Consider the following 16,177-nt stretch of genomic DNA (forward strand, 5'->3'; position numbering starts at 1 on the left):
CTTCAGGTGCCTTTGCTGCTTCCCTGACACATCCTCCAAGGTGGGGCTCAGGCATCCATGCTGAAAGCACTAGACCAAGCTGCTGCCTGCACCGCCATGGTACAGAGAGCTAAAACCACCATGGGGGCAGCTCTAGGTAGCAGTTGTTACATTGAATCATAGAAACCAAGAACAGTTTGGGTTGGAAGGGGCCTTCAATCTCACCCAGTTCCAACCCCCTGCCACAGACAGGGACACCTTCCACTACAGCAGGATGCTCCAAGCCCCTGTGTCCAACCTGGCCTTCAACACTGCCAGGGATGGGGCAGCCACAGCTTCTCTGGGCACCCTGCGCCAGCACCTCAGCACCCTCACAGGGAAGAACTTCTGCCTAAGAGCTCATCTCAGTCTCCCCTCCGGCAGGTTAAAGCCATTCCTCTTGTCCTACAAGCACCTGTAAAAACTCCCTCTCCAGATTTTTTATTGGCCCCCTTTAGGCACTGGGAGACTGTTGTAAGGTCACCCCTGAACATTTTATTTTCCAGGCTGAACAAGCCCAACTCTCAGCCTGTCTTCTAACTGAAGAGAAGCATACAACCCCTGATAAAGAACATACAAATAATGGTTTGGTCTGTAAGAAGAGCCAGCAGTGTGCTTCCATCTTGGGGGAAAGAAACAAAACTTAGGGAGCGTAGTTACCACCACCTCCAAACAAACTGCAATTCCTGCTCAGTCCTGGTGAGGCTGGCAGAGAGCACCAATGGGGTGGAGACACCAGATTCTGGATGCCCTGCCAGTGCTGGTCTCTGTCCAACTCTCCCAAAAAATAGGTTGTACGTACCAATTCAACACGAAGGACAGTATCTTATCAACCTCTGTTGGTGTCTTCCTCAGCCTTTTCTTACACAGCCTAGGTCACATCCAGCTGCGTCCACCATCAACGAGCTTCCCCTTCAACCACATACACGACAGGGCACTTTGCCTTTATCCTCCCTGTATTTGTCTTATCCTTTTTAACAATACCACTTTTTTATTATTAGGATTGGTTGCCCCACTGCTTCATTACATTTTTTATTAGTATGGATCTTTAACTGGCTGAGGCTTGTAAAGAATTCAAGCATTAGGGTAGATAATCATTACTATATCATGGAAATAAAACACCATAGATGAGAAACCCACCTGCCAGGCTGCACATCCACTTTGCTTCTTATATAAAACCAGTAAAGAGTAAAAAGTAGACTGGGGACTGGACCCTCACGCTTGGTCATGACAGAGTTCATTCTTCAAAGATCACCACAAAGTTTGCCACTAATTCAGGTGCACTATTTCAATGTTGCTTTGGCTTAAAAATAAAAGGAACCAGCATGCTTTTTATAGAAGAAATTACAGCAACAGTAAACCAAGGGCACCACTCCAAGATGCAGCGTGCTTCTGCATTTAATTCTGTACTCCAGAACCAGAGACATGCAGCGAGCCTGGAGTTCATCATACTGCGTCAAGGTAATCAGAGATGTACAGAAGTTAGGGCTGTGGATCCAGTATAACCTCAGAAGTGATTGCTGCCTGCCCTAGGGACACTCACAGTAGCCTGAAGCTAGGGTATTGTCTTAAGCATGGCAGCAAGCAGCTCCCCAGAAAAGACAATTTACCCTGCCAAGAAACAGGTAGCTCATGTCAAACCACACTGACAGACCTGCACCACAACCAGAGCTGAGCTGATTCATTTGCAATTTGCTCTGTGTATCTGTTTGCATTGAACACACTCTTACAACAAGGGAAGTATCTTATGACTGTTACTGGGATGAAGTATGAGCAGTAAACAACTTCTAAATCCTTTTTAAGGTTTTTTATAAACCCTTTCATTTCCCAGACCAGGTAAACAAGCCAAGAGCAGATACTTCAGTGAGCTGAACTCTGATGGAAACCAAAATTCAGTCTAAACCAGATTCAGTTATTATTGTTCAATTAATAAGAATTAGTTTGATTTGCTTGGTTGAACATGTGAGGTCAGTTATAGAAGAAAGCCCAAAAAAGCTATTAAATATCCTAAATTAAGTATCTGTTTAATATAGCTGTTAAATATCCTATCATTTTCACTTTGAAATGAAAGATGGTCCTTTACAATTGCAGCACTTTTCCCCTTGTTTTTCAAACTCCTTCCTCATTTTTTTTTTTTTTTACATGCTGTAATGTTATAGTAGTTCTCAAAAGCTCTGCTACTAGCTCTAACTGATGTCTACATACAAGAGATTAGAGCAGGTGAGCTTCATTCACGCTGCCTTGTCAAGAACATCTTGAACCTCTGCAGGTAAACTCAAGTCTCTGCACCAGGCCCTCAGGTACCTGTGCCCAGAGCCATTTTCAAAGCTGACTGACTCTACAGCCCTGTGATGCAACCAGCTCCCAGAGCTTGCACAGCCTTCAGCATCAATCTGAGTGCGTGCCCAGCTGACCAGTTAAAAAACAACACAACACCCCACCCCCCCCACCCCCACCCCCAATCTTCTCCCTCCAGCACAGGAGACAGAGACGTCTTTGATGCTGCTCTTCCTTCTGTGCCCCAGGGTCAGGAGTAGCTGCTGTTTCAACCCAAAGCACGTGGCTATGCTATTTCTGACGGGCAGAAGCAGAAGCCAGCTCCTCAGGGAGCTCCAGTGTGAGCATGGCGATTGTACGGTGACTGGACGGATAGATGTGCTTTCGCTTCTAAGCCTTAAAGAAATGAAAGCACATCTATGAAAGTTTCAGCAAGGGGAAAAAATAAAGCAGAAAAAAAGGCAAGGCAAAGGAGTTTCAGAGAAGACAGCCCCTTGAGCGATTTCCAAACATCAAAGGCCTCTAGCGTGTTCTCCTCATCTGAAACCTTTGTTCACCCACTCTGTGCCTGCAGGCACGTTCTAGCTATGCTCAAAAGGCTCCGGCAGCGCACGGACAGCTCTGTGTCCACACGCATTACCTGCCTCCAGCTCCGATTACCTCACGCTGTCACTTCAGACCAATCAAAGCTCCTTTTCCGTGGTGTGAAGCTGGGTGGGACCAACCCCGGAGTCTCGAGTCCCAGAGAACTCCAGTAGGTCTGTATCAGACACGGTCCTGCCCAGCCTGTCTGCTCCTTCACCCATAAAGCAGGTACGGTTCAGGTGAGTGCTTCTGGGCACCATTAGGTTGACCGGCACATACCTGGGTGTTTCCCACTTTTCCCACTTCCCTCCCTTTGTTCACACGGTGATTCCTCTTCTTCTAGAGTCTGCATTTCTCTTCTGATGTTCTCCTCAAGGTTAGCTTTTCCCACCCACCTCTGCGTTTGCCTCCACGGCTTTTCCCAGTGTTTACAGTGCACGCTTACAATCCCAGCACGTCCAGCTGCATGGAACTGCTGCCCTTAAACACATCCCTGCCATCATGTGCACTTCTGTGAGCAGGGCATGGGTAGAGAACAAGGAGGGCCACAAAGGGTCTCTGAAGACAACTGTAACTGTCAGTCCCTTTTACTTCACCCAGTCACATAAGGAAAGCTCCTGACGGGAAAATCCTTGTTCCCCATTAGGGATCAACTGCTGTTATCTGTGTGCAAATTCAGAAGCAGTGCTTATGTGGGTGAGCTAACAGGTGTTTTCTTCAGCCTGGAAACTGCAGGCAGGATCTGTCAGCATAGCACTGCAGATGGGTTCAATCTGTTAGAACTTGTTCTTTCATAGACTAACACACCACACATGCTCGTAACAGCAGCATGTCCCTTTCACATCTCAACATACAAAGCTTGTGTGCTCAAACTCAGGTTCAGATCAACTCTTAATGAACTGCTGCTCACTCCTCGCCCTGCACTGCTGAACATCTGGAGGCTGCTGCAGACCTCCTCAGGTTAGAACAACCCCACAATGGTTTTGTTGAGCCTAGTCCCAGTGCTGACCAGGCTGAGACAAAGCACCTTGGGATGGAGCTGGCCAAGCAGAAGGAGGGAGCCTCTGTCAGCCTGCCGGCAGCCAAGGCTACATGACACTTGCCCCTGTGCAGAGTGTTTGGGATGGCTTCTCTGCCTCCTCAGTCTGCAGGGGCTTCCCTGGAGCTAGATGTAGTAAATGAAACAGTCTGGGGTTCACTGCCTCTCCAATCTCTTCATACAGGGTTCCTAGGGAGTTTCTCTCAGTAGCAAATGACATGAAAAGGAACAGGCATGAAAATACCCTAGGAACAGCAATTGTTTCTACCACGTAAACCTAGGGGTCTAACCCAACCTTCTTTGAACTCAGTGGAACTTTTGTGTTCACAATAATAGTTCCCTAGACCCCAACTCCTTATTCCTATAAGTTGGCAAGAAAAGCTAGAAGAGGGAGGAGCTCACTCCTGGATTTGGCTAAGTATGTGCTACCTTGCACATATACACTGCAAAGCCACTGCAATACCTTTGCTGAGCTTTAAGTAAAGCCACTAAACTTGACACCAGATCCTCACAGTTTCATGCCATTTTGAGCCCTAGATGTCAGCAGCCCCACATTGCCAGCTGGTCCCTTCACCCCACCAGTGCTCACAGCTCGCACCACTGCTGTGGGTGGGCAGAGAGCACCCACCACCCATGAGGCAGCCGAAGAAGGCATCATGCTCAGTAGCCTGCCTGTTCCTAGGGAGTGCTGATAGGTTACATCCCGCGTAACACAAGACTCTAATTATCTTACAAAAGCACCTAATTCCTTGTCAGCTGTAGCCTGTCAGAAGGAAATAAGAAAATCAATAAATTCAGAAGACTGTAGAGAAAAAGAGGGAAAAGAAAGAAAAAAAACACACTGAAATGAACACTTTTTTCACTCATCAAAACTGAAGAAGATTACGACTGGAGTAGCAAGCCTACTACCTAGTCAAGACCAGAACTTGGCCTGGGCTGTACAACCCAACTCTGTATTTCTTTTCCAAGCAGGCGGGGAGGTGGGTTATATTTTTTCAGCAGTGCTGTTGCTATGAACTGTGCCATTTCTTCCCGACTGGAATGCTGATTGCATTTTGCTTGAAGTATAGTGTAGCTCAATACAGATCTGTCTGCCAAAGTTGGATGTTTTGAAATGCCACCCATTCCTGACCTGTGTGATTGAAATGGAAGGATTACTGTGTTCAGATGTTTAAGCATGTGGCTAGAGAAATCCCTGTGCTGCTAAAGCTCTCGATTCACTGAAGTCAGGCAAAGCTACTCGCTCCATTACTGGAAGGCTTCAGTATTACTGGATTTATCTTGATTGCCCAAATTTCTAAAGAGCTAAAGGGTGTTTCACACCTCCAGAACATGGAGGATTTTTTTCTTCATAATTGAAAAATGTACAGATAGAGAGAACTGCTGCAGAGAGGCAGAAAGCAGAAACTGCCAAGAATGAATGGCATTATTATTTTACATGCCGTTATCAGGTGACACTGGTAACATAAGTGGATGTATTTTATAATGACATTTAAACTAACATTTGTCACTGTTAAAAGCTGAATTCCACATCACACCAGATCCCTTAATTAAAGTAGGCAAGCATTATTGGCTCTGTTGTAGAAGTGGTGATTCACAACAGAAAGCAGCAGAGGCGTAGGTTCCCACAGGGCTATGAAGGATTTCCTATATCTACTTTAAACCCCAGTGCTTCCTCCCAGTCCTGTACCCTTCTTTACCCAGCAGCCACATAACTATGACCCTGAAAGCCCAGAACAACATGCTTCTGTTTGCAGAGACCACAGTTAGACAGGAGCGATCTGTTGTGTCCATCTTGCTGGGCTATTTAGCCTTAGCACAGTACTCAAGTGGTGCAGTTAACACTGTTTCTAACACAAGCTAGGCTTGATGTTAGCTCTAGGATCCCTATACAGAGCTCTGCTGCGTGGTGTAGACACACCCTGAGTCAGCTGTCATTAGCTGGTTATCAATCCTGACAGAGAACCCTGAACACAACATCTGTAAAGGGCTTAAGTGGGAGTTAGGCACTAGTTAACTTATAAATTAAAGCATGAATTAAATTATCCACTGAAGAAAGTAAAGGGCAATTTAAATTTCAGTTCATTATGAAGTCAAAGCAAGGAAGCCAATTTACACCAGCTAAGGATTTGGCTTAGTTTTTCCTCCGTGTGATTTGAAGCCCTGTTCTGTTGCAGGAGAGGATGTGCAACATGAAGTTATCCTGCTGCATGACACTGGAGACTTACATCAAACATTCTACATAGTACTTTCAATAAACTGTTTCAGACCTTTTGCAATCCACTATATACATTGCGTAGTTTATGTGAAAATACTGGGGGGCAAGGGGATACCAACAAACAACTTTATGTGGGATCCTTTGAATTTCCAGTTAAACACATTTACAAATATATCATTATTATAAGCAGCTTTTTTGTTTAATTCCTTGTCATCATCATTCCAAAGAAGGCTGCCCATTTCTAACACGAGAGAAAGAACTGAAAATAGTAAAATGCTCTGAGATTAGGAAAGCTGAGTATAAACTGTTGATCACTAAGTTGCAAAGAATTGTAGACGTTAGTTATACCATTTAGCATGACAAAAGCATAAAATAAATCCTTCAGAGAGACTGGGTAAAATTCTTACTGTGATGTAAAAAAACAATGTCCCACTCTTGTTACTGAACACAATAAACTCATAGTATTAATCTCATGGGTCTCAAAATCAGTATTTATTTCTGGCTGCATACGATATACCTATTTGCCCTATTTGCCTTGAAAACACCTGCGAGCAACTTTCTGCTAGCTGGAGGCAGTTGCTCCTCAGGTTTCAGGTCCCTTATCTGGGATTCCGCAGGGCCAAGTCTGCAGAGGTAAACTGAGGAGTGCCTGGCAGTGTTCCCAGGCACTGATGCCAACTGGCAGACAGCAGCCTGAATCCATGCTAGTAACTGTCCCTGGGCTCAGCACAGGGTGGCTGTATACCAGCTGCCAGCAGAGATCAGCCTCTATACTGTCCTGGCTGTCAGATCATGCCTGCAATTGTCCGAGGGGAGCAGGACCTGGAATAGGGCAATACTGTTTTCCAGGACATAGTCTCACTGTCCTGGGGGAGAGGAAACAGCCATGCTCATTTCATTTAAGAGCACGGGGGCAGCCACATCCCTGACCTTTCTCTCCATAGAGACAAGGTGAGCAAGGGGAAACCGTGGCACTGTGCCCCTGCAGTCTATGCCACCACACGGATGAGCCCTCCTTTCCCAAGGGAAGCACAGCCATGCTGGAGGTATTCCTTCCTTTTCCTCTACCCACTGGCCAGTCAGCAAAGCTGTGCTGGGATACAAATGCCCCTGTGGTCAGTGCAGCTCTGAGGATACAGGAAAAGGAGCACTCCTGAGTAGTTACAGAGCTACCGCAGCTTCCTCTCCAGGGCAGTCAACAGCAGCAGCCCTGCACGCAGAGGGGACCAGGGGGATGCTTTACAGAAATCTCTCATTCCTGCATGTATCCTAGCAACACCTCTCCGAGGTTAGAGATACAATGGCTTTGCCACCTGTTGCATAGGAAGCCTGAGGCAAGTTACATATTGCTTTCTTCCCAGCTCGTCCCACTAGTATGAAGCCACGGCAATAAAAGAACATGCCACAACGGGCACAGGCTGGCCTCCTCTGCTGGGTGCCACACACAGGTATTCACAGCTCTGAAAATACGTCAGCAATGTGCATGTGGGCCAAGGAAAGGTTCTGCTGACACAGGCTGAGGGCTTTCTGATCAAGGCAAAAAGGGGGTGTACTTAATCCCTGCTTAATTTACAGTCACACAGTGCTGAAGGAGGTCAGGTCCTGAGCAGGTATCTAAATAAGCTCTCCAAAAGGGTTGTAGGTGCAAAAAGAGCACAGTGAACAAAACTGAAAGAAAATTCAACCCCTCCTATGCCCTCCCCTTCAGCTTCATTGTGCTGCAATGTAATTATGATGAATGATACACCACCACAAAAACCCAAAACAAGAGACTGGCTGAGGGGTTGAAAAGGTCACCTTTTCCATACAAGATGACGTTCTTCTCCCATCACCCCTTAAGAGTTTTTATTTCCTCAAGGCGGGGACAGGATATTGAAAATGTTCTAGAAATGATCACAGAACTTAAAAATTCTGTTTTATGGAAGAACTAAAAAAATTGAATCACAATTCTAAAAAATAAAACACAAGACAAACATCTGTAGGAGGGGAAATGGACAATGGATCACCTTTTACACCCAGTGAAGATGGTCCTTTTTCTATCATTCTCCTCCCCATAAAATTTGATTTCTTTTCTTTGGCTTTCACTGAACAAATCCCTTCAGCTACAATATTCACTTGTGACTTGAACCTCATTTTATCTTAATATACCATTTATCTACATTCCTGCAAAACAAGCAAATAAGAAACTATGGATTTTTTTTTCTGGGTTCTTTTTGTGCTACTGAACTAATCACTGCTGAGTCAATTTTATTCTAATATAGTAAAGGAATTCAAGGGTTGCACAGGCACACACAAGGGGAGCCTCTGTCCTCAAGGCCAATAGGGAAGATGAGGTTATCACTGCTCAGTCAAAGATACATCATTTGCTGTAGACCTCTCTCATTCATCTTCACTCAGAGGAAAATATGGGATACTTCATAAGTGGTTTTGGCACTTGTGAGTTATCCCTCTTTCCTCACTCATGAAGATAAATGTCATAATGAAATGCAGCCATCAGGTATTCTCTGTATTTGGAGTACTCAAACTGGGAACAACGATTATACCTTTTCATTGGATAAGTTAAGGTTGACTGCCTGGCTACCTGGGGAAGACAGGAATGATTTGCACTAGCTCACAGGCAATGAATGGAAGAAGGTGGCATACCTTCTCCCTCAGCATCAGTTATTCTGCTAAACCCAGGCTGAACAATACGTTCAGCATGTCAAACCTGCCTTTTCACTTTAAGGCTACTTGGCAGCTGAATCTGCAAGCTGAGATAAGTCCAGCTGAGATGGCAGCAGCCACTTCATTAGCTCAATGTCTGTCTGGTTTTGACGCTTTTGTGGAAACATTAACTGCATTTCTCTAACAAGGGGGAAAAGTAGCTTTTTCAGGTGAGATTTATTGCAAGTGTCATGAGTTTTAGGATGTGGTCCTAGCCTGCACTACACAAACAAAAACCCCTTCAGGTTGACAGATATCAGGAGTGAGAACTGAATCACGTTTCCTGGGTGAGATAAGACTTAATGCCTTCATAGCTGTCACTTCTTTTTATAGTGTATGGGAGGAAATTCAAGCATTCAAAGTTACATTTAAATATGAAAACATGACAGACATATCTGGCAATAAAACACAGCTGGTAACAACACAGCATAAATAATGCAATGGTACCGCACAGGAGGCCGAAACCCTGTCTCTGGCTAAGTCTGAGAATAACCTGCAGGTGACAGCAGCTTCCTCATTTATTTAACAGAGGGAGTGGAGTTTGTATTTGTACACTGTGCAGTACTGGGCAGAAATACCCTCAGGAACCCATCGTCCAGCACTGCACAAACACGAACAGAACTTCCCAAATGTCTGTGAACAAGGCAAAAGTGCTAGAAAGACAGTTCTTCGCACACAAGGCAAGAATTAGGTTCATATTTTACTTAAGTGCAAGACATGCACCATTCAGCATCCCATCTCTTGAAATCTGCAGCGGACTTGAAGGATGCAAACTCAGAGGGGCTGCTTCATCTTAAATTTAATAACAAACCACTGGTTGTGTATGACGTAAATATGGAGCAGTTGGTAGACACAGGATAGGTTCAGACACAGCTGGTTTATCACAGCCGCACCACGCACAAGATCACCAACTCCCATGTCCAACAGTCATTTTTATGCAGCTACTAATGCTAAAGATGTGTAAGGAAAATAAATTAAGTATTAGTATGCTCCAGGGAGAGCATCTGCAACAACAAGCAGGTTGGGGGTTAAAATAGCCAGGTGCATCCTAACCAGTATACAAAATAGTCAAAGAACAGCTGCTGATGAGACTCGGGAGGCCCTGCACATGCTATCTAGAAAATATTAAGAGTATTTTGAAGCACACACTGGCTAATTTTCAGCACCCAGAAGCTATTTAAGTGCTCAGTGGAGACAAGCTAGTGTTACTAGGGCAATTCTCTTTGAAGAGACAACAATACATTTGGAGCCAAATAATCCCATCAGAGGCCTTTGTAAACACCTAAATCAGATGAAGTGGCTGTGATGATCTCATGTTGGGGAAGATTCAGCAGCTGAGCCAAAGCAGGTTTTCTCACGACACTTGGAAAGAAAGTCAAGCTATTTGCTGGGCAGTTTTGGCACCATGCCTATCACATACAAGCAGCTTCTAGAGGGAATCTCTGGAGTATGAGGAACTGCCTAGCTGCCTCAATGAGAAAAACCTTGAACAAAAGACTACAAAATAAAGGTTTTTACCTTACTGAGCAGCAAAGCCATAGCTAAACAAGCACTGAAAGTACAACCCTTGCCTCCTGGCAAAAACAACAGCCTTAGACCCAAGAGGAAAGGGTTCCAGTCTTTCTCTGGCCTTGGCTTCACGTCACCTCTCTGTTTCAGTGTCACCCAGTCTAGTGACCTTTACAAAGCATTTTGAGACCCACAGTCAAGAAAAAGTATATGAAGAAAGAGATAATACTACTATTACCTGATGGTATAGCTCTGTATTATGTGAAGGCATAGTCACAATGAACACCCTAAATCAGAAAGATGGGAAGAAATATAGAAACAGAAGCAGAGGAAATTGGCTTATGACAGTGACAGAGAGAAGAGGATAGCAAGGATTTTCAGATCTTGGAAATCACTCTGCTATCAGCATGATGGTCTCAGTTAAGGAAGTTGTTAAAAGCATGACCAGAAAAGCGAACATGATCAGAAAGAGTCAGCCAAAACTGTTTTAGTTTGTAAAGTGTTTCAAGCCTCCTTTCCCCTCCTCTTTTTGAAAGCTTTGCTGCACAGCCTGGTGAGGGAACTGGAAGTACTTGCGTGCTGCTCTGAATATTGCAACACAAAAAAAGCAAAGGGTAAAGGGTGCCTAAATATAGTTCAGAAGGCTCCCATCTCTTTGTACTCTGGTTCGAACATCACATCCAGCTCAGGTCACTGACTTTGAGTCAGCTTTTAGCCACTAGCAGAAGTAAGGCTATTCCACAATCACCAAATCTTAGGGTAGAAATTATCATAACTGATGAGGAACCAGGTATAAATAAAATACTTTTAGTGAACTCCCTAAAAAGAGTTTGCAAATGTCTGCACTTTATTAAGTTACAGTCCAGTGATATTTAGCCAATTTTTAATGCCCCAAACCACTGACTGCAAATTCTCAGCTGTGAGAAATGAAATGATCTATCCCACATCATGATCCAGCCCTGAGTTTGCAGATGAACATAAACCGATGAACTTGGCTTACATTTTTGTCTTAAGGAAAAGAAGCATTTTCCCCACATATATAATGCACTATTTTTGCTTAGAAAAAGAGTTCTCTACCACATTTTTCCTGTCCCCCCTCACCCTCCAGTGCAGCCACAAAGGAGACACAGCAGCAAGAGCAGAGGCAGAGGGGATACTAAAGCTAAGCTAACTTGGCAGAGAACATGTAACCTGAAGCAGCACACGTGCAATAACCAAGGATCACAAGGAAACCAACATGCTTATGATATCAAAACTAAGGAAAAAAATCATCTACTCTTTCAACAACTATTTCTGTTTCAAATTCACAGCTTGGCATGACTTCCACACACAGCCTTTGATCAGCATTGCAAAAAGTACAGTTGTGAACCAAAATAAGAATGAAGTACCAACAAACCTCTTGAGCAACCAACAGCTGCCAGCCGCTCATGGTGCACAATGCAAGAGACTGAGAACTTTGGGGCAAAAATTCAACAAGGTCACTTGGGTTCTTGCAACTAATCCATCACATTTGCAAGTTTCACTTACCCGTCAAGTTCTTCAGTCCAAGTTCCCTGAGTCCAAAGTTACCATCCTTTCTGTAGTTCAGAAATATTGCCAAGGCATAGCGCTCTTCATAGAGTTTGGTCCCACGAACGATGCGCAGGTTCTCCAGAGGCAAGTATTCAAACTGATTCAAAGCCACCAAAACATAGCCCGTGACTTCTCGGATAGACTGAAATACAAGAATGAAACAAGCACATTAGAAATGGTCCATTTTGAGTTGTTCTCATTTTCTCATTCAGTGGATGGTTTAGTATGATATGCTGGTCCCCAATGAAAGAAAAAGAACACAAAAAAAACCAAACACCAGAAACCTTTGGAAACAGATTCTATTTCAGCTTATTGATTTTAAGCACTTTCTTCTTTTTCAATGTAACTGAGTTTTTAGAGATACTTGTTTGAAAAGTAGAAAATAAAGGGATTCTTTCCAGTTTTCTTAAACTGTAGCAAAAATTCACATTAAAGCATTAAAGCTGCATGAAAGGATGACTTTGTACAACTCAAAGCAGAGAGCAGGTTAAAGGCCCCTACAGTACATAAGCAGAATCCAGTGGGGCAATGGCACAGTTCAGGTAAGATTGCCTGCAAGTAACTTTCTGTTGCACTGGGTATTTCAGGGTGAGACAGAAGGGACACAACATGGGGTAAGAGACACCTCTGGAAAAGCTCATCACTGAACAGGAATGGATGGTAAACATGGGGGACAGGTTTGGAAGAGTAAATAAAGACAAGGCACATACGTATTAACACACACTTTTGTACTTCTAAACGAAATCAATCACTGAAGATTTGCAAAGATTCAGCTTCTGGTTTCCTTTGGAAGTGCTACAACCATATGTGCTATATAACCCAGACTTTGATCAAAACCACTATCAAAACCTTTAGCAAAATGACTGGTGCATCTTTGGGTTGTCTAAAATCTTTGTTTGCTTTAAATGAACTATTCAGCCACCCTCCTGACTGCCTGGGTTGTAAAGGGGAAAAACCACCCCACAATCCAAAAACTAGAGATATTTTTTCAAAGTACAAAACCTTAACAGAACTAAGAGGGTTTTAGAAAGAAAAAAAAACTAAATTAAAGTATGTTCTTTTAGAAAATAAAGTTCATTTTAAAGAATTTAAATAACTGGCCTAGAAATCTGCAAACACCTTTCAACATCCACATAGAGCCCCACCATCCTCAACGGGACTTCATACAGGCTGAGGAATGCTCCTGCTCCCAGAAACTGATCCTCCATGTTGGAAAGAGTGTTTCAAATACAGTTTTCAAACCTCACCTAACTGCATGCCTGCAATAGCCTGCAACCACTGTGTACACGCATGTTTATGTGCGTACTGACATACAGTAGCCAGAAATTGACCTAAGTTGTGTGCTTACATGGGTGCATGTGCTTTTCTCTTCCCTTTGGCAATGTCAATACCTTAAACAAAACATAGAGAAATTCTGCTTAGAGTAATGGGCACTGGCTACAGGTAACATGATGGGGATACCAGTAAATATTGTAATAAACAGGGGAACACAAGCAGGCATCAAATTCAATGTGTTGTGTATGTATCATTGCTAAAGAAAAGCAACATGGATTTGCAGCACAAAGGAGAAGCTTCTGCCTTGCTGGCTCAGTGCAGTTGCCATGATTTCATGTGTAAACGTGCAAGTGCCTTTTAATTAGGTTTATAAAAGTTCACCAGATTATTAAGAAGTGTGGCAGTATATATAAGGAAGGGTTTATATGCCACAAAGTCTACGCATGACTTGTCCTTCTGAAGTCAAACATCTGTACTCAGCTGAACCTGCTGAAAAAGCTCTGGAGCTGTTTCAAGACTTGCTTGGCATCTAAACAGAGCACAGGACTTTGATGAGAACCCAGCTAGGTTGAGAAGTACGGTTCAGTAGCTCAATATTAACTGTATACCCTGGGACACTGATTCCACTATAATTAGAAGCTTCCCAGCACTTTCATGGTAGTTCTCTGCTTTCAGATCTTTCATCTTAGCCAGTTTAGTCAGGAATTTGGTTTTCATTGTACACAAGAGTTTCCTTAGGCTGCCTTTTGCAGCCTCTCTTCAGAACTGAGGGACTATTAAAACTGTATTCATGGATTCAATCTCTCCACTGGTATTCCAGGGACACTGTGATTGCTCTAATTAATTTAAAAGGATGCTTAACTTGGAATTGAATCGAAAAAAACCAACCCTAAAAGCAGTTCCAAAACTGCATCTGACCAAGTCCTCCCTGCCAATTTTTGTCACTTATAAAGCACGTTTTCTATTTTTAGGGTATGTCTCATTCACTGCTGAATGGCAAGTTCACCTGAAACAGCCCTAATTCAGCATGGCACATACACACACTCAGCAGCAAATCTTCATTCCAAAGTTTAAAAAGAGGAGAAAAGGACAGTCTTCTTGCTGATAATTGAAGCCCTGTACTTTGGTTCGTTGGTTTGTCAGACTGCAATGACAACTTATGGCAAGCTTTTTAACAAGCAAGAGGGTCCTTTCCAGTCCCATGCCTTTCATTGTATCGCAATGCCTATTTATTTACCGGAGAAACTGCCACATTAATCCTTGCAAAAAAGAATTAGGAAAATAAACCAAAGGGTTTCTAATTTACTAGAACACAGCAGCCTGACTGACCCAGGCTAGTGGTATCTTATATTAATTTGGGGTTATTTTAATTTTTCATTCAACTATAACTGAAAAAGGCAGAGCATTCACATGCTTTTGCAGGATGGTGTGTTTTCTGACCGGTCCAGCTTGAAAACTCATACAGGGAGCCCAGCAGGCAGCTCAGGTTTTGGCCACTCCTGGCTAGCACTGTCACTTTACCAGTTACTGCAAGTTTTGACATGATGCTTACTGAACATGGACACCTGCCCACTTGGAGCTCACTCCAAGCCCTGCTGGAGTCACTGCAAAGATGCTTCTTGGCTCCCATGCAGACTCACAAATCCTCACCAGACGGGATCAGCCAGCTTGATCTCCTCCTCTGCAACTCATGCTACAGTTAGGCATGATTTGAATATCTCGTTCTGTGAATACACAGCTTTCCTGTTCAGGTACCCTGAACTCAGGTATCCTAATACTCTATTTGAGCTGGTTTTGCTACAGCATTTATCTGTGTTCCCCCAAGGAGGTGGAGCGACTCATAGCAGTGGCAGTTTGAGTGTCACCTCCTAGTTTGATTCTCCTGCTACGGCTGGAGGTCCTTGCAAAAACGTATTTCTCATGAGTCCCTCAGGAAAATAAAAAGGGGAGACAATGATGTAAATAATGGCATTTTGTTCTCAAAACCTACAACTGGAATGAAAGACGTAGATTAATAGGAAACAGACTTAAATATAAAAGCTTCTGATGAAGAAAACCAAATGAACTCTGGCAATCTCTGTTCTAGATTGTTGACCACCATTATCAACCAGGACTCCTCCCAAACCCCATTACAGCATTATTTTGACTGAATTCCTGGCCAGGATGGTCTGGCTTTTCCTTGTCACCTTTCCGTCTCCTGAGACGTGATCTGTTATGTGAACAACTCACCCACTGGGGCAGCAACAGACTCACGCTCGCATAGCACTGCTGCTGCCTCGGTAAACACATTTTGGCTCCCCGAAGCTGCTCACATCCAGCAGCAGGAATGAGCACATAGATTTCCATGATGAAAAAGTGAAACTCACAGGCTCCTGTTGGGAAGGGACAATGGACACTGTTCCTCAAGCCCTCCAAGCACATGCCTAGCCATTCAAAAGCTGATGAGGAGACACCTCTGAGGATGTAAGAGCCAAAGGTGTCTGCTCCTCTGACCAGGCCTGTTAGGTATCAGATCCTGAAGTAATAAAAGGCATGCTTCTGGCAGGAAATAAAAAGAGTGTATGTGTAAGGGGGGAAAGTATTAATCCTTCACAAGTCTAAAGCCTCACGAGCTGCTTTAAAACCACACCAAGCCATAGGATTCAAGTCTGACATATTTACCGGTGATCTTCACCTACATTTTTGGACAGGAGATGAGTACTCGTGCTCCACAGCCTGCTGTCCCTGAGGCTCAGCTCTGCCCTACACCCCAAAAGCAGGCACAGGACCCTCTAAACCAGTCTCCCAACAGCCCCTCCCAACAGCCCCAAACACAGGCAGTTTCTGGTTTTACACCTAAAGCTGCATCACCTTTGCCGACACGGACCCAGCCAAGGCCTCTGTGCGCCTCCAGGCGCGGCGCTGCCCTGCCCCGCCCCAGTGGCTGCTCAGCCTCAGGGCGCACAACACGGCGGCCACCGCTCCCCTCATCCACCTCAGCG

At 44.1% G+C, this 16,177-nt stretch overlaps 1 protein-coding gene across 7 annotated transcripts in view; it reads right to left on the bottom strand.

Moving 5' to 3' along the window:
• Nucleotides 1–16,177, bottom strand: part of ERBB4 (erb-b2 receptor tyrosine kinase 4) — a 605,788-nt gene that overhangs the window by 275,934 nt on the left and 313,677 nt on the right. For all 7 annotated transcript variants that reach the window (XM_061459573.1, XM_061459561.1, XM_061459538.1 and 4 more), the window contains exon 3: nucleotides 11,877–12,063. In XM_061459573.1, the coding sequence (XP_061315557.1) occupies nucleotides 11,877–12,063 (187 nt within the window). The remainder of the gene's footprint in view (nucleotides 1–11,876; nucleotides 12,064–16,177) is intronic.

Source organism: Pezoporus flaviventris, unplaced genomic scaffold (assembly GCF_033815535.1).
Source record: "Pezoporus flaviventris isolate CSIRO_AGI_PZ_B2104156 unplaced genomic scaffold, CSIRO_AGI_Pfla_v1 ptg000001l, whole genome shotgun sequence".
In the NCBI taxonomy this organism is placed as follows: Eukaryota; Metazoa; Chordata; class Aves; order Psittaciformes; family Psittacidae; genus Pezoporus; species Pezoporus flaviventris.